Consider the following 17,741-nt stretch of genomic DNA (forward strand, 5'->3'; position numbering starts at 1 on the left):
ACCCTGTCTCAAAAAACAACAACAGGCCGGGAGCGGTGACTCAAGCCTGTAATCCCAGCACTTTGGGAGGCCGAGGCAGGCAGATCATCTGAGGTCAGGAGTTTGAGACCAGCCTGACCAACATGGTGAAACCCTGTCTCTACTAAAAATACAAAAATTAGCCACGCATGGTGGCAGGCGCCTGTAATCCCAGCTACTCAGGAGGCTAAGGCAGGAGAATCACTTGAACCCAGGAGGCGGAGGTTGCGGTGAGCCAAGATTGTGCCATTGCACTCCAGCCTGGGGGACCAGAGTGAGACTCCGTCTCAAAAAAAAAAAAAAAAAGACTCTGAGTCTTGCCTAAAAACTATGGGAAACAAGTGAGGTGCATGGATACTTAAAGTACATGAAGTACATAAAGATACTATGTTGGCCGGGCGTGGTGGCTCACGCCTGTAATCCCAGCACTTTGGAAGGCTGAGGCGGGCGGATCACAAGGTCAGGAGATCGAGACCATCCTGGCCAACATGATGAAACCCCATCTCTACTAAAAATACAAAAATTAGCTGGGCACGGTGATATGTGCCTGTAATCTCAGCTACTTGGGAGGCTGAGGCGGGAGAATCACTTGAACCCGGGAGGTGGAGGTTGCAGTGAGATCGTGCTACTGCACTCCAGCCTGGGCAACAGAGCGAGACTCCATCTCAAAAAAAAAAAAAAGATACTATGCCTGTGCTATCAGACAGATGAAACACTTCAGCCTGGTGTGCCCAACTAAGGCTTTCTGGTAAATGATGCCTGAACTGAGTCCTAAATGACAGAGTAAATGTTCATCAGGAAAGAGGGAGAGAAAGATCATTATAGACAGTGTAGCCAGTAAAAACGACTTGGAAATGTGAGCATGGAGTGTGAATCTGGTCTGAGAAGAAGAGTAAGATGAAAAAAGACCAGCTGGGCTTGGTGGCTCACACCTGTAATCCCAGCAGGTTGGGAGGCCGAAGCGGGTACATTATTTGCGTCCAAGAGTTCAAGACCAGTTTGGGCAACAGGGCAAAACCCTGTCTCTACTAAAACTATAAAAAATTAGCTGGGCATGGTGGTATACGCCTGTGGTCCCACATACTCAAGAGGCCGAGGTGGGAGGATCACTCCAGCCCGGGAGGCAGAGGTTGCAGTGAGCTGAGATCGCACCACTGAACTCCAGTATGGGCGACAGAGTGAGACCCTGTCTCCAAAAAAAAAAAGGCCGGGCGTGGTGGCTCACACTTGTAATCCTAACACTCTGGGAGGCTGAGACAGGTGGATCATGAGGTCAGGAGTTCGAGACCAGCCTGACCCACATAGTGAAACCCTATCTATACTAAAAATACAAAAATTAGCTGGGCGTGGTGACTTGCCTGTAATCCCAGCTACTCAGGAGGCTGAGACAGGAGAATCGCTTGAACCTGGGAGGCGGAGGTTGCAGTGAGCCGAGATTGCGCCACTGCACTCCAGTCTGGATGACAGAGCGAGACTCCGTCTCAAAAAAAACAACAAAAAAGGAAATCCCTAAGAGAATCCACATGTTGGTGGAAAGGAAGGGTAGAAAAGATAATTAAGAGATGAAAATGGCATAACTTTGAGATGATGATTAAGTGGCTAAAAAGAAGTCAAGGATAGGCTAGGCACAGTGGCTCACATCTGTAATTTCAGCACTTTGGGAGGCCAAGGTGGGCAGATCACTTGAGCTCAGGAGTTCAAGACCAGCCTGGGCAACATAGTGAAACTCTATCTCTACAAAAAATACAAAAAAATTAGCCAGACTTGGTGGTGCACACCTGTAGTCCCAGCTACTCGGGGGACTTAGGTTGGTGAATAGCTTGAGCCCCAGAGGCAGAGGTTGCAATGAGCTGAGATCATGCCATTGCACTCCAGCCTGGGCAACAAAGCCAGACACTATCTTGGGGTGGGGTAGGGGAAGTCAAGGATAAATCCCAAATTTCTGGTTTAGTACCATTTATTAAGATAAGACATGCTGGGAAGGATGTATTTGAGCAGAAGACAACTAGGTCAGTTTTGCTGGACAGTGTTGAGTTTGTGGCATATCCAGGTAAAGGTAAAGATATCCAGAGTGCAGCTGGATATATAGTTGTCCCTCAGTATCTATGGGGGTTGACTCCAGGACCCCCCATGGGATACTGAAATCCATAGATGCTTAAGTCCCTTATATAAAATAGTGTAGTATTTATATATAACCTAGGCATATCTTCTTGCTTACTTGTTTAGTTTTAGTTTTTTAGAGACAGGGTCTTGCTCTGTTGTCCAGGCTGGAGTGCAGCCTAGAACTCTTGGGTTCAAGCAATCCTCTCACCTCAGCCTCTTGAGTAGTAGGGACTACAGGTGGGCACCACCATTCCTGGCTAGTTTTTTAAAAATATTTTTGAAGAGATGGGGTTTCACTATGTTGCCCAGGGCAACTAACTCCTGGCCTCAAAACAATCTTCCCACTTCAGCCTCCCAAAGTACTGGGATGACAGGCTTGAGCCACTGCATCCAGCCCATCTCGTATACTTCATCTCTGCATTACTTACAATACCCAATACAATGTAAATGCTATATAAATAGTTGTTATACTGTATTGTTTAGGGAATAATGACAAAAAAGTCTGTACGTGTTCCTTTTTTTCTCCCCAAGTATTTTCAGTTCTTAGTTGATTGATCCATAGATGAGGAACCCACAGATATGGCAGGCCAGCTGTATCCATCGAGATCACAGGGGAGGGATTTGGCCTGGTGATACAGGCTTGAGAGTCACTTGCCTACAGATTATAGCAGGAGCCATCTGATGGGATGAGGTGTTGCAGGAATAATGGGGAAAGCAAGAAGCAACCTTTAAGGATCAGGGAAAGGAATACTCTGAAAGAAAACTGGGAACTAGGGGGAAAATGAAGAGAGAGTTCTATGCTGGAACTTAGGGAAGGTTGTTTTAACGAGGAGGACATGGTCAACAGCGTTAGATGCTACAGAGAGATGTGAACCGGTGGTGAGTGGAAGTATGCCACACTTTCAAATAGCTAGGCTACAGCAGGCAGAAGCTAGGATACATAAGACAAGAGGAAACATTTTTAAAGTTGGGTGAGACTTTAGAGATGGGCAAGCCAGTAGTGAAAGAGGTTAACAATAAAGATGAGAGACAGATTGGAGATGGAGAAAGATTTTTGAAGTGGTGAGAGGTAATGAGGTACAATGCAAGGTACATTCCATTAATCTGCAAAGGAGGATGGATAATCTATTCTGAAATAAGAAGGTAGAAGGGAACAGTGGAATCAGATGTGGAGGGAAATGCTTAACATGTTTGCATACTGTTCTCATCTTTACATACTTTCTCAACAACCCTGCAAAGTAGGAGGTATGAGATATCTTCAGTTCATAAAGTAATCAGTAGCACAGTTGGTTAGTAAATGGAAGATTAGGGTTTGAGTCTAAGCCTGTCTGTCTCCAAAGTTAATAATCTTTCTGCTATACAGCTTCAGTATCCCCAGACTGTGAAATTATGATAACAGAACCAGAGGCCAGGCGAGGTGGCTCACATCTATAATCCCAGCTTTTGGGAGACCAGAGTTCAAGGATCACTTGCGCCCAGAAGTTCAAGACCAGCCTGGGCAACATAGGGCAGACCTCATCTCTAGTAAAAAATTTAAAAATTTGCCAGGTGTGGTAGCACGGACCAGTGGTCCCAGCTACTTGGAAGGCTGAGGCAGGAGGTTCATTTGAGCCCAGGAGGTTGAGGCTGTAATAAACTGTGTTCACACCACTGCACACCAGCCTGGGGAACAGAGTGACACCCTGTCTCAAAAACAAACAAAAAAACAAGCGTTTAAGGATTTAGGAAGGTAATGCTTCCACCATAGGGCTTGAATGAATGAATGTTAACTTCCTCTTACCTATTCTTTTTTTTTTTTTTTTTTTTTTTTTTTTGAGACAGAGTCTCACTCTGTTGCCCAGGCTGGAGTGCAGTGGCGCAATCTCAGCTCACTGCAAGCCCCACTTCCCGGGTTCACGCCATTCTCCTGCCTCAGCCTTCCGAGTAGCTGGGAATACAGGCGCCTACCACCATGCCCAGCTAATTTTTTGTATTTTTAGTAGAGACAGGGTTTCACCATGTTAGCCAGGATGGTCTCGATCTCCTGACCTCGTGATCTGCCTGCCTCAGCCTCCCAAAGTGCTAGGATTACAGGCGTGAGCCACTGCGCCCAGCCCTTCTTACCTATTCTTTTGGAGGAGAAAAAATCAAGAAGCCTTCCCAGGTTGTAATTTCCCAAGCGGTTTTTTTTTTGTACAGCTCCTCTGCATATCTGACAAAATTTCCCATAGCATCTTTCAGTAACACTTTTATCTTGCTCATACTTGCCCCATCATCACAATGACATTTATGTTCACAGGGTCTCCGGGGCTTGCTGTCATTCCTTCATCTGGCCGAAACATGCTTCTTCCTGAAAGTTCCCCATGAAGTATTCTCCTAGTTCTAAGTAGTTCATTAGCTCCCCGGTTTCCCTTTTCTCCTCCTTCAAGTACACACATAACTAATCTAAAACAGGGTCTTCCCAGTCGGAACCGTTGGTATCAAGTACACAGGAGTGCCATAGCCTTGAATCTAATTACCTAGTACTTTGAATAAATCTGGAAAGTCTGGTATGCTTACAAGATGATACAAATGTATAAAATAAACATTTAAATTATACAGTTTTTTTTTTTTTTTTTTTTTTTTGCTTTGCTTGTCTCTACACAGCCAATAGTTTCTGAAGATCAGACAGCAGCCCTGATGGCCCATCTCTTTGAAATGGGATTCTGTGACAGGCAGCTGAACCTACGGCTGCTGAAGAAACACAATTACAATATCCTGCAGGTTGTAACGGAACTTCTTCAGATAAACAACAATGACTGGTACAGCGAACGCTATTGAGGAGTGACCTTGTATTAAATAACTGCCTGCTGCTCAGAGATGATCTTTATTCTGTCATTGGGGTATGGGGTAGAAGCCCTTGCTTATTTTTAATCTGATGAATCTGTGTAGAGCCCATTGTTGAGTTACCAAGACAATACCTATTACAGTATTTTGGGGAGCAAGTTAAAGACCAGAACTTAAATTTTCACTTTAGACATTGGATGAATAGTATGAAGACAGTTTTTCAGTTGATTTGGATAAAACTATTTTAGTGCATTGACAAGTATAACTTCAACTTCATATAGAACCATTTTTCTTTCTGCTTTTATTGAAGTTGAGTGTTTTTCTTTGATTAATGTGGATTTTTTATGGGGATATCTGTTAATTTTCAGGTTTTGAAAGACATTAACCTCGTAAGTTGTTTTTAAGAATTATTCTCATAATTTCTGTAACCCAGCTCAAGCTTCATAGCTATTTGGCATTAAAATAACACCCAGAGCATGATAGAAATGTTGTTACTCTTCCTCTCTCAAGGAGAAAGAAATTTTCCTGCAAGACTTAATAGTTGGCACCGTTGCTTTCTAAAGACTCCGTGGTGCATTCAAGAGTACCCAACTTCAAGGGAATCTCTGCATTTCAATGAAAGGAGGAAGAGTGTGCTGATAAACCCACCAGCACCTACTGAGCAATGTCTATTATAGTAATTTTGCATACATTTTTATTTAAGGGAAAAAATTTAGGTAGTGTGAAATATTTTGCTAATCTCGTAGAAAAGGAAAAAATCCTTCTGTTATTTAAAGGGAAAAGTAAATTTAACAGTTACCTTTTTTCTTAATGTCAGGGCAGATCTTATTTTACAGTACAGTGGGGGAAATAGAAACATGTGAAAGGCAAAAGGCAGGCTCCTAAATTAATGTCAGTAAAGTTCAGGGTGGGCAAATGAGTGTGTGTGAGGTATAGGAAATGCTGATGACTTCTTTAATGCTTGAAGTCCGTTCAGAGGTATCCAGCCCTAGAAAGCCTAGAACAGGAAGAGGCAGCTGGTATTGTGCAAAACTTGGATGGGGGCAAAGTTGCTGAAAAAGTTTTGGTTTAACTCCAAGATAAGTGGGAAAGAGCTTGTCCATGGACCCAGGTTCTCACTCTGTTTACAGAAGGGAGTTGAGTACAGTTGGTGAAGGAAGAGGTAACAAAAAATGCTAAATATTTTATCCATGAAAATGACTTCCAGGAAAGGAAGAATATGAATTCCAGACCGAAGGGGAAAAGATAGTTAAAATAGTATTATCTAACCTGGTTGGTATTTGTAATGAATGGTGATTTTAATTAGTCATTAGCCATAATGATGTTTATTTACAGTATAACTCCTGAATGCTACTTAAATAAACCAGGATTCAAACTGCAAGCCAACCAGGCCGTTCATTATTTAAAACATTTTAATCGGGGCTTCCGGGCAGAAGGTGGAGCGGCAGGGTGTGTGTAACTGGATTGATGGGCGGGACCTGTCTTGACCATCGGAGCTTTATAGTCGAGGGCCAGGAGGGCCCGGGTTGTCCTCTCCGTTGCACTTGTACATAACCACCTAAAGAATGGTGAAATAAATGTTCTTCGAAATTCCTATCCGGATTGGCCAGTCCTTGCGGAAGCAGCGTCCGGGCCCTCGGGTAACATTTGAAGAGTTGGGAGCGTCTCTGGCTGCTGCGTGGCGAAGGGGTGGTCCGGGGGACGAGGGGGTGGGCCCTTAGGGGCTGGGGCGGGACTTCCCTGGGCACTGAGTCAAAGCTTGAGGGGAGTGTCCGCTCCCGCACTTTCGATTCTGCTTGCTGCCGTTTCTGTCGCTGCAGTCGTCCGCGGGTAAGACCCTCCCTAGACACTCTATTTACTTACTTTATCTTTCGGAGGTCAAGACACCTCCTGTTGTCGCCGTCTCGCCCAACACACAGGCGCCCCCTGCACGCGTAGTAAGCTTGACTAACGGCCTCTCGGTGTGTGTGGTGGGACTTGAAATCCTCCCTTAATGAAGTCACACCTTCTCCGTCCGCGCCCACCGGGTCGGCCCGTGGCAAAGCCCCCATGTAGCCCAGGAATCGGCTTGGCCCTTCGGGGAGGTCAGCGTCTTCGCTATCCCCACTCTCCAGTGCGGCACATTCGCTCCCCTAGGACTCCGGCCGGTTGCCGGCCCCACGCCGTGTTTCTCCTCCCCACCACCGCCCAGCTCAGCCCAGTCCAGTCCACTCTGCCGTTAGAGGCCCTTCTCCCCAAAGACGCACGTCAAAAGTCTCGCCCTTGTGCAGCTGAGGAGCCTGGGGTCCCAGACCTGAACCAGGTGAGCCTCGCAATATTTTAGCCCAGAAAGATCTGTGTGGCTCACTTGCCGGCCTCGTTCTGCCACACAGAGTCCAGATTTAGCCTTGACTTTTCCTAGTGAAAGACAGACTCTGGTATCACTATGACCTCCTCAGGCTTTCTTACCCCGCCTCAGAAAGCAGTGAGGTGTCTGCTTTCTCCCAGGGCTTCTTTAGATAGGGGTCTTAACCACACCTGTGACCAGTCTGGCCTCTTCTCTGCTTGTTTCAAAGAATCTCTTTTCTGCCCTATCCAACTTCCTTCCCTTGAACTGAATGACAGCTCAGCAACTTTTTTTTTTTTTTTTTTTTTTTTTTTTGAGACTGAGTCTGGCTCTGTCGCCCAGGCTGGAGTGCAGTGGCCGGATCTCAGCTTACTGCAAGCTCCGCTTCCCGGGTTTACGCCATTCTCCTGCCTCAGCCTCCGGAGTAGCTGGGACCACAGGCGCCCGCCACCTCGCCCGGCTAGTTTTTTGTATTTTTTAGTAGAGACGGGGTTTCACCGTGTTAGCCAGGATGGTCTCGATCTCCTGACCTTGTGATCCGCCCGTCTCAGCCTCCCAAAGTGCTGGGATTACAGGCTTGAGCCACCGCGCCCGGCGACAGCTCAGCAACTTTTCCAGAGAAAAATTAAATGCTCTGCCAATCATTTATGGAAGTTCCTTAAAGTGAAATAACTTCTGCTTTTCTTTTGTTTTCTCTTTTGTAGGCAGATTGGTCTCTTTTAAAATAATGAAAGGAGTTGAAATGCGTTGAGACTTCTGAAAGTCCCGTGTAACCACCCAATTTTTCACACCCTATCTTCCTTAGACTTGAGCTTGCTTAAACTGTGGTGGGGCTCCTTGCCAGTCTTGAGAACCTCAAACCAAAATTACATTTGGCGTCAGTGCTTAGCACTGAACTTTGGTCTTTTCTCATTAGTGAAACCCCTGCCTCCGAAGAATGGGTAAGACGTTTTCACAGTTGGGCTCTTGGCGGGAGGACGAGAACAAGTCAATCCTGCCCTCCAATCCAGCCATTGGCAGCCAGGCTGTCAGCTACTTCAGCACCGGTAGCAGCAAGTCTCTTTGTTCCTGTGTGCCTTGTGAAGGAACTGCTGGTGCCAGCTTTGTGACTTGTCCCACCTGCCAGGGCAGTGGCAAGATTCCCCAAGGTGAGTGGCCCACGGCTCTGGAAATACCCTGGAGTCCAGGGAAAGTTCTTAGCCTATTGGCCTGGGGCAGCCCCTCTGAATCTCCTTGGATGGGGTTAGATCTGCTCCCAGCTCTTGACCTCCCAGTCTCAGGCTGGCCAGGGAGATACTTAACTATCTTTGGGTTCCCTGCAAAAACCTGCCCTCCTTCCCTGGTTGTATTCCCCAGCCCCTTGTGGGAAAGAGGGGTTCTAGCCACTGTGCTCCTAAGCAACACTGTATGTCTTAGGATTCATTCAGTTCAGGAAGTTAGAAATTACCTTTCCAAAGATCCTGGGCATCTCTGATTTGCTGGTGACTTTCAGAGATTCTTCATACCTATTAGTGGAAATCTCACTTCCATTCTAGAGATGGCAAAGCTGACCTGCCAACTTTGGTAGCAGAGTCCAGTGCTTCCAGTTCTGCTCTGGGGCAGAGGCGGCATGCTTCTAACATTGCTCCGGCCGGGCGCGGTGGCTCAAGCCTGTAATCCCAGCGCTTTGGGAGGCCGAGACGGGCGGATCACGAGATCAGGAGATGGAGACCATCCTGGCTAACATGGTGAAACCCCGTCTCTACTTAAAAATACAAAAAACTAGCTGGGCGAGGTGGCGGGCGCCTGTAGTCCCAGCTACTCGGGAGGCTGAGGCAGGAGAATGGTGTAAACCCGGGAAGCGGAGCTTGCAGTGAGCTGAAATCCGGCCACTGGGCAGCAGAGCGAGACTCCGTCTCAAAAAAAAAAACAAAAAAACAACAAAAAAACATTACTCTATGGTGTGGGTGGAGGCATGCTTCTGGGAGGCTGGCACAGGAAATATTTGTCACAGTTTCATCTTTGCCCTCCCTCTCACCTTCTCTCTCTCTAGAGCTGGAGAAGCAGTTGGTGGCTCTCATCCCCTATGGGGACCAGAGGCTGAAGCCCAAGCACACGTAAGCCCCTCTTCCTCCCTCAGCTCCACAAGCCATTGCCCATGGGGGCTGCTCCCTTTGTCTCCCCTGTTTTGATCCCCCCTAATATATTCCTATTAGTTCTTCCATAGAAAGCCTGAGCCTCAGAGATACCACCTCCTTATGTCCAAGAATTTTTTCCTGATTTAGAAGCTCCTGGACCGGGTGTGGTGGCTCATACCTGTAATCCCAGCACTTTGGGAGACCAAGGCAGGCAGATCACTTGAGCTCAGGAGTTCAAGACCAGCCTGGGCAACATGGTGAAACCCCATCTCTACCAAAAAAAAAAAAAAAAAGAAAAAAGTAGCAGCAGCAGCAGCAGATGTCACTTGAGGACACCAGGTGGCCTTCCTTAAGCATCACTGCTTCCAGGAAACATGGCACCCTCTCCAAGACAGGAAGGATCTGGTAGCTCTGCAAGTCCTCCCAGGAAGGAGGGAACAAGCATGTGGCCCTGGCTGCAATTGATTTGAAAACATTATTTTTCTTAAGCAGCTCCCTTGCTGAGGCAGTTCAGACTTGCTTGTTCTTCTCCCAGTAGAGGTGAAAAACCTATTTTCTGCTGTTCTGGGATACTTCAGAACCTCAGGCAGCCCTGGGGCCTACTGTGTTTGTGATCTGAGTCTATCTGACATGGAACTCCCTCAACCTCCTCCTAAGGTCCTGGTGTCAACCTGGGAGTCACCACCAAGCCGAACCCTCTCCGCCACCCCACTATACCAGAATTAGAAATCAGGCTGGGCGTGGCCGGGCACGGTGGCTCACACCTGTAATTCCAGCACTTTGGGAGGCCAAGGTGGGCGGATCACGAGGTCAGGAGATCGAGACCATCCTGGCCAATATGGGGAAACCCCGTCTCTACTAAAAATACAAGAAAATTAACTGGGCATGGTGGCGGACGACTGTGGTCCCAGTTACTCGGGAGGCTGAGGCAGGAGAATGGTGTGAATCCGGGAGGCGGAGCTTGCAGTGAGCTGAGATCACGCCACTGCACTCTAGCCTGGGTGACAGAACAAGACTCCGTCTCAAAAAAAAAAAAAAGAAATCAGGCTGGGTGTGGTGGTTCATGCCTATAATTCCAGCAGTTTGGGGAGGCCAAGACAGGAGGATTACCTGAGGTTAGGAGTTTGAGACCAGCCTGACCAACATGGCAAAACCCCATCTCTACTAAAAAATACAAAAATTAGCTGAGCACAGTGGCAGGTGCCTGTAATCCCAGCTACTTGGGAGGCTGAGGCAGGAGAATCCCTTCAACCCAGGATGTTGATCGCACCACTGCACTCTAGCCTGGGTGACGGAGCAAGACTCCATCTAAAAAAAAAAAAAGAAAAAAAAGAAATTAGCCGTGCCCATCATAAGATACTAACAAAGTACTTATCTCTTTAATGCGTATCTGAATTTTGAATTAGATGGATGGATAGTGTCCTGTTCTGAATGTTAAAATTCAGAACTTCCAAATATGGACTTATTTCTTCTAGTGATAATAACTAGCATTCATCATGCTTTTGCCATGTGCAGGGACCTGTGATTAGTATTTTTTCATATATTAGCCGATAACAAATTCTATGAGGTCAGTACAATTATCTGCCTTTTACCAACAAGGAAACTGAGACTTAAGGAGATTAAGTGGGCTGCTCCATGTTATTGGGTCAATGGGAACAGAGAGCTGGAGTGGAAACCAGGCTGCCTGCCTGCCAATCCTGTGCCCCTACTCATTCCGGGCCACATCTGGGGAGCTAAATGATGTTGGGGTAGTGTGCAGGGGAAAGCCTGGTGTATGGAGAGGAGTGTCTGAACCTCCTCCCCAAGTTTCTTTGGTGTTCAGACTTTTCCATTCCTCCATCCTGGATCCTGCTTTCACACAGGAAGCTCTTTGTGTTCCTGGCCGTGCTCATCTGCCTGGTGACCTCCTCCTTCATCATCTTTTTCCTGTTTCCCCGGTCCGTCGTTGTGCAGCCTGCAGGCCTCAACTCCTCCACGGTGGCCTTTGATGAGGCTGATATCTACCTCAACATAACGGTGGGTGGGTGCCCTTGGGCTCCAACCCCTCCTTCCCAGCAATACTTCACTGTAACCTTTGTCCAGCGTTGTGACCCTGGGCATGGGAAGCCAGGGATCTTATGGCACCCAGAGGGTGTTGGGAGCCTGAAGAGAAGTAGGAGCAACCATGAGCTCCATGACAGATCGTAAAGGTTGGGACTCTGCACAGTAAGGGGTCAGAATCTGGACCAGATAGATAAATCATAGGGGTGGAGTGGGGTGACAGTGCCTGAGACTCTCTGGATGGACAGGACTGAATGGTAAGAAGTCATACAGGGTGGGCCTGGATCCTGAGCCAGCTTAACTTCGTAAAGATCCCTCACCATTCAGTGCCCCTCCATGGGGCTCCTGGTTTTGGTCCTCTGCACCTGAAGCTTGTCATGGTAGATGGGGCTTAGGCCAGACAGCCAGGCTTTTGCAACTGTTTGGCTTTTCCTAAGGATGGGCCATCTTCAGTCCTCCTTTCCCTTGTCTTCATCCCCAGAATGTCTTAAACATCTCCAATGGCAACTACTACCCCATTACGGTGACACAGCTGACCCTCGAGGTTCTGCACCTATCCCTCGTGGTGGGGCAGGTTTCCAACAACCTTCTCCTACACATTGGCCCTTTGACCAGTGAACAGGTGACTCCCCTCTCCCTGGCCAGCCCTGCCCACCAGCGTGTGGATGTGTGGTGGTGGGAAAGGGGCAACTGGAGTCGGGGCTAACCCTGTGCCCATTTGGTTGACAGATGTTTTACGCAGTAGCCACCAAGATACCGGATGAAAACACGTAGTGAGTACCCCTTGATCTCTTCTTCCCTAGCCGCTTGCCTGGCTTAGGAACCCACTTAATACCCACCAGCTTTCCTGATTGCTTAGCAGATTCTTCAGCCAGCATCTGGACTGCCCTCCCATGGCCAAGGATGTAATAAGCAAGGGTTCAGGGTCCCCAGTCTCTGCTTGTTTGGACCTTGATTAGAATGAAAAACAGGCTGGAATTTGGTTAATCTCTACAATATGTGACCTTGGGCTCTTCAGCCTGCATTGCTGAGGAAGATGAATGTTTTGTTTTTCTCCTGAGGGGGGGTCCAGCATGTGCCTGGGCCAAGTGAGTGGAGGTCAGAGTGATAGTGCAGCCACACTGCCACACTGACCTGAAGGGTGGGAAAGGGTGGAAGTGGCATATTGGGGGCACCTGATGGAAGGAAGGGGTTGTGTGGGGTAAGGAAACTGGGACCTGCAGGCATCTTCTAAGCTGACAGGTTGCTCCATGTGACATGTGGTCCCACGTTGTCTTTTCTTCTCTCTCAGCAAAATCTGTACCTGGCTGGAAATCAAAGTCCACCATGTGCTTTTGCACATCCAGTAAGTAGAGCTTGGAGCTCTGGTGTCCCTGCTCTCACTTCTGACTTCAGTTTCACTCAGCTCCACCTTCTGGGCAGAGTCATGCAAGCTGACCCCATGAATCTTTGTTGGCTCTTGGGAATAGCAAGTCTAGCCCCTTTTCTAAGTCTCACCTTGCCTATAAACTATTAGGGGCAACAGGCATAGGGCTGTCTGGAAGCTGCTGGAAAACAGGTGGGGCAGCTGTCCCAGGTACCTTGGCAGAGTGGGGAGCTAGAGGGAAGGGAAAAATGAGGGAGCCCCCAACTCTCCACCCCCAGACAGTATAATGGGGCCGGAGCTTTCATTTTCCTTCCAGCCATGGCAACAAGGCCTGCTTCCTCTCCAGGGGCACCCTGACCTGCTCATACCTGAGCCATTCAGAGCAGCTGGTCTTCCAGAGCTATGAGTATGTGGACTGCCGAGGAAACGCATCGGTGCCCCACCAGCTGACCCCTCACCCACCATGACCTGTCTGCTGTCCCTGTACTCCAGGCACCTGCAACCCTGGTCTTTATCTCCCACAACTCCCTGGTGACTAAGGAAGGACTACAGAGGCTTTGCCAAAGGAGAAGCCCTGCTTCGTCACACCCTTAACCTCCCACCCGCTCAGGAAGCTTGCTTTGAAGTTAACTTCATACACACACACTCATATCCTCCAATTTCCCCCAGATTCTTTCAGGGGCTGCCATCAGATTCTGCCCTTGGTTAGTCTTTTTTTTTTTCCCAGTAGAGACAGAGTCTCACTGTTGGCCCAGGTTGGTCTTGAACTCCTGGGCTCAAGCGATCTTCCCTTCTTGGCCTCCCAAAGCACTTGGATTACAGATGTGAGCCACTGTGCCTGGCTGGTCTTTCTTCAGGAAAATCTGACCTGGCATCTTCTTGAGGCACCTTAGATTCCCTGGAGTGGCACCTGGCCTTTCTGTACTGAGCACCTGGTGAGTCTGAAGGGGCCATTTCACCCCAGCTCCATCAGGGCTGGCCGTCCTGTCTGAATGGGGAGAGAGCTGTAGTTTTATCTGGCTTTTAAAACATAGACCTGCCGGCTGGGCGCAGTGGCTTATGCCTGTAATCCCAGCACTTCGGGAGGCCGAAGCGGGTGGATCACTTGAGGTCAGGAGTTCATGACCAGCCTGGCCAACATGGTGAAACCTTGTCTCTACTGAAAATGCAAAAATTAGCCGGGTGTGGTGGCGCGCGCCTGTAATCTCAGCTACTCCGGAGGCTGAGGCAGGAGAATCACTTGAAACCGGAAGACAGAAGTTGCAGTGAGCCAAGATCATGCCACTGCACTCCAGCCTGGGCAAAAGAGCAAAACTCTGTCTCCAAAAAAAAAAAAAAAAAAAAAAAGAGACCCTTTTCAAGTTTTCTACTCTCTGATAGGAAAATTTGGGGACATCCAGTGCCATCTCCAAGGACTTTCTGGGGATCATAGATGCTTTCCTGTGCCTGTCTGCTTTGACCATGTGAAAAAGTGACAGTCTCTCTCTCTCTCTGGTAACTTGTCTGCCACCCATCTGAGAGATGAGCCAAGGCCCCTTAGCCCTCTGTCCTTTCTGGTTATTGACTGTCCCTGGTTCCTAGGAAGACAGCTGTTCTCCAGCTAAAGCTTCTCCTCTCTATAAAGCAGTTTCACTATTCTTTTCATAGCGGGAGCCAAAATAGTAGAGGAGGGGAGGGAGGCACCTGGCATTCTGTGGGTCTGCACAGGAAAAAAAGAGCCAAAGTCAGATTCATTGTATAAGATATTTATTGAAGGAGAACCTGTAAGTCCACATCCTGAGCCCATGTGAGTAGACACAGGCAGGTCAAACGGTGGGCCCAGCTGCTCTCATCTGAAAGCCTGCAGGAGATGAAGCTGTCAGTATCCAGCTGAGGCTGCTGGGTTCTGTTCCACCACCACCTTAGCACCAGGGCCCACTCTGGTCCCAGAGGCCTCATCCTTCCTTGGGCTTTGACAATGTGGAGCAGCACGTCGGCAGGGACTGGTCTAGACCCTCCCTTTCCTGTCACTCAGCTAGGGCTAAGCCCCAGATAACCCCTGGTTTCCCACTGGCTCCTAGTAGAAAGGTTTCTGTACTTTAGCAGAACAGGAAGGATATTTGCTCATTAAAGGTGGCTTGGTCTTACAGCTGGGTGCAGTGGTATACACCTGTAGTCCTAGCTACTCAGGAAGCTGAGGTGGGAGGATCTCTGGAGCCCAGGAGTTCAACTCTTACAAGAGCAGCAACATTAGCAAGACCCTGTTTAAAAAAAAAAGAAGCTGGGCATAGTGGCATGCACCTGTAATCCCAGCTACTCAGGAGGCTGAGGCAGGAGAATCACTTCAACCCGGGAGGCGGAGGTTGCAGTGAGCCAAGATCGCACCACTGCACTCTAGCCTGGGCAACAAGAGAGAGACTCTCTTAAAAAAAAAAAAAAAAAAAAAAAGATGAGCAGGGAAAGCTAAATTTGAAGTAGGATGCATGGAAATAGGGAGAAGTGGTGACAGAACTTGGTAACTAGGGGAACAAGGGGAAGGAAGGAGACTGTGCTGTCTCCACGCTGAGGTCAAGGTGGTGCTGGCAAGAGCGCAAAAGTCCAGGGAAGCCAGGCTGGAGCTGCTGTGTATAGACTGCCAAATGTGGAGTATTTATATTGTATTCAATAAACTATACTTAAGAATATTCAAAAAAGTCTCCTGGGAGTGGGAAGGGCACTAGTGAATACTCCCTAGGATACTCCTTATTTCACAAACTTTTCTTTTCTTTTTTTTTTTTGAGACAGTTTCACTCTGTTACCCAGGCTGGAGTGCAGTGGCGTGATCTTGGCTCAGTGCAACCTCTGCCTCCTGTGTTCAAGCAATTCTCGTGCCTCGACTCCCTGAGTAGTTTTGGTTACAGACATGCACCACCACACCCAGCTAATTTTTGTATTTTTAGTAGAGACAGGGTTTCATCATGTTGGCCACGCTGGTCTGAAACTCCTGGCCTCAAGTGATCCACCCGCCTTGGCCTCCCAGAGTACTGGGATTACAGGCATGAGCCACTGCACCTGGCCGAAACTGTAATGTTCTAACGGACAGCAAGGTCTCTTCCCCGGGCCTCTGGGCCGCTGATGATATGTCCTGCCCTTCTGTTTTCCATGAGATTGCTCACAGGATCTCACTCTCTTCCTCTTGCTCCCATTGTGTATCTCTAAAGTCTCTTCCAATTTTACTATTCCTGTTCTGTGCTGTTATCTTCCCCACCATCCCGTTATCTTCCCCAGCTGCTCTCATCAGGAAATTTCGTGGGTTGCACTGAAATGGCCCCTTCAGACCAAAGGCAATGCTATGTAGGCTACAATGAAATACCCAGCTAATCCCTTGGATGGGGCTTGTGATTGAGGTGACTGAGGCAGCCTTTCTCAGCATGGAGGAAGAAAGGCCTTTCCAGGGCTTGCACCTTCCTGAAGTCTAACACCCAGGGTCTCCCAGCCCTACCCACTCCTTCACCTTGGGCTGGTGAATCTCTTGGTTGTCGCTAGATGGAGAGGCTGAGAGCCAGGAAGGAAGAGGGCTGTGGGTTTTAGAAGGCAAACCTCCCTCCCCGTCCCAGGGTCAAGTGTCATGTTCCTGAGGCTATAGCCCCCACTTTCCTCCAAGCTCTTTCTCTCCATCCCTGCCCCCATCGTCCATTTGACGGCTGAGTGCCCACTGTAGGCCAGACATTGCACTGGGCTTGGAGGTGGGGAGCATCACTGCCTGCAACCACTTTCTGCTGCTGCAGGCCTGCTCTGATGTGATGTGACCCCTCCTTCCCCAGGCTGTATCTCAGTAAGCATGGGCTTGGGGGAATGAGTGATGGCTCCAGTGACAGTCACAAACTGAAACCCCTGACAGACTTATCACTGCTGAATGAGGGCAGGTAGTGATAGTAGTAGGAGTTGCATACTTGCAGGGGACCCAAGACCCAGTTCTCCCATTGGCTTTGCCTAGAGAAGCATGAACTTGTCTTCCACTCTCTTTCCACCCTCTCCATCCCCTTCGTGAGTCCTCCTGCCTGCTTCCTCTCATCCCTGTCTCATAAAGCTGACCAGTGCTGTGATTCCTCCCAGGAAAAGAATTACGTTTTATTCCTGGCAGCCACCTCTTCTAGAGTGGGTGGCTTTTGAAGTGGAGATGTTGCTGGATGCTGAGAAGATGTGGCTGCTCATCTGCATTTTGGGGATGGCCACTGGGGTCTCGGGTTCAATCTCTGGGTCACCACTGCTGTATGTAGTTGGTAGACTGAGAAGAGGAAGAGACGGGAAACAAAACAAGTTAGCAGCTTCTGGTTTCAGAACACTGTGTGAAATCCTGTGAGGCCAGAGGAATCAAAGTGAAATGTAGCAGCCCAGTCCTCATGCTAGAAGTGCTAGCATCAGGTTCTTTCATCTGTTGCACCTCTGTCAGAGACACCTTTCTAACGCCTTGCACAATTATATATTCTTGTTAAGAGTTGCCATCCAGGCCAGGCGTGGTGGCTCACACCTGTAATCCCAGCACTTTGGCAGGCCGAGACGGGTAGATCACTTGAGACCAGCCTGGCCAACATAGCGAAACCCCATCTCTACTAAAAAATACAAAAACTACCCAGGCGTGGTGGTACATGCCTGTAATCCTAGCTACTCGGGAGGCTGAGGCAGGAATATCATTTGAACCCGGGAGGTGGAGGTTGCAGGTGGAGTGCAGCTGAGATCCAGCCTGGGTAACAGAGTCAGACTCTGTCTCAAAAAAAAAAAAAAAAAAAAAAAAAAAAAAAAAAATTGTCATCCTGAGTTTGATGGCCTACAGTGAGCTGGACTCCAAGCTAAGTGCTTTTAGTGCTCTTTCCTTTATCTATCTATCTATTTATTTATTTATTTATTTATTTATTTTTATCGCTCTTTTACCCAGGCTGGAGTGCAGTGGTGTGATCCTGGCTCACTGCAACCTCCACTTCCAGGGGTCAAGTGATTCTTCTGCCTC

At 48.3% G+C, this 17,741-nt stretch overlaps 3 protein-coding genes and 1 long non-coding RNA gene across 59 annotated transcripts in view; 2 read left to right on the forward strand and 2 right to left on the reverse strand.

Moving 5' to 3' along the window:
* Positions 1-6,522, forward strand: part of NBR1 (NBR1 autophagy cargo receptor) — a 55,122-nt gene extending 48,600 nt beyond the window's left edge. For 49 of the 50 annotated variants that reach the window (XR_013406860.1, XR_013406859.1, XM_077971867.1 and 46 more), the window contains one exon: positions 4,747-6,522. Coding sequence is in view for 48 of the 50 variants with exons in the window: in XM_077971867.1 (XP_077827993.1) it covers positions 4,747-4,920 (174 nt within the window). In the remaining 2 variants the exon portion in view is untranslated. Of the gene's footprint in view, positions 1-4,399; positions 4,697-4,746 lie in introns of those variants that run through there. The other variant, XM_015119811.3, reaches the window with a different exon arrangement.
* Positions 1,429-10,708, reverse strand: LOC144335749 (uncharacterized). Its single transcript, XR_013406880.1, has 2 exons — positions 10,590-10,708; positions 1,429-1,673 (listed from the first exon to the last, which is right to left on the reverse strand). It is a non-coding gene; the product is annotated as an uncharacterized LOC144335749 (long non-coding RNA).
* Positions 6,430-15,447, forward strand: TMEM106A (transmembrane protein 106A). Of its 5 annotated transcripts, XM_001113491.5 has the most exons (9): positions 6,709-6,756; positions 7,063-7,228; positions 8,169-8,400; positions 9,285-9,348; positions 11,232-11,385; positions 11,891-12,031; positions 12,139-12,182; positions 12,701-12,754; positions 13,122-15,447. In XM_001113491.5, the coding sequence occupies exons 3-9, from the start codon at positions 8,190-8,192 to the stop codon at positions 13,240-13,242; spliced, it is 789 nt and encodes a 262-aa protein (XP_001113491.1). In that variant the 5' UTR covers positions 6,709-6,756; positions 7,063-7,228; positions 8,169-8,189; the 3' UTR covers positions 13,243-15,447.
* A 1,389-nt stretch (positions 15,448-16,836) lies between these two features.
* CCDC200 (coiled-coil domain containing 200) overlaps positions 16,837-17,741 on the reverse strand; it is a 42,532-nt gene continuing 41,627 nt past the window's right edge. The window contains exon 4 of one of the 3 annotated variants that reach the window (XM_015119812.3): positions 16,837-17,021. In XM_015119812.3, the coding sequence (XP_014975298.1) occupies positions 16,995-17,021 (27 nt within the window). In that variant the 3' untranslated portion in view covers positions 16,837-16,994. The remainder of the gene's footprint in view (positions 17,022-17,741) is intronic. The other 2 variants (XR_013406862.1, XR_013406863.1) reach the window with 2 other exon arrangements.

This window comes from Macaca mulatta, chromosome 16 (genome assembly GCF_049350105.2).
Source record: "Macaca mulatta isolate MMU2019108-1 chromosome 16, T2T-MMU8v2.0, whole genome shotgun sequence".
Classification (NCBI taxonomy): domain Eukaryota; kingdom Metazoa; phylum Chordata; class Mammalia; order Primates; family Cercopithecidae; genus Macaca; species Macaca mulatta.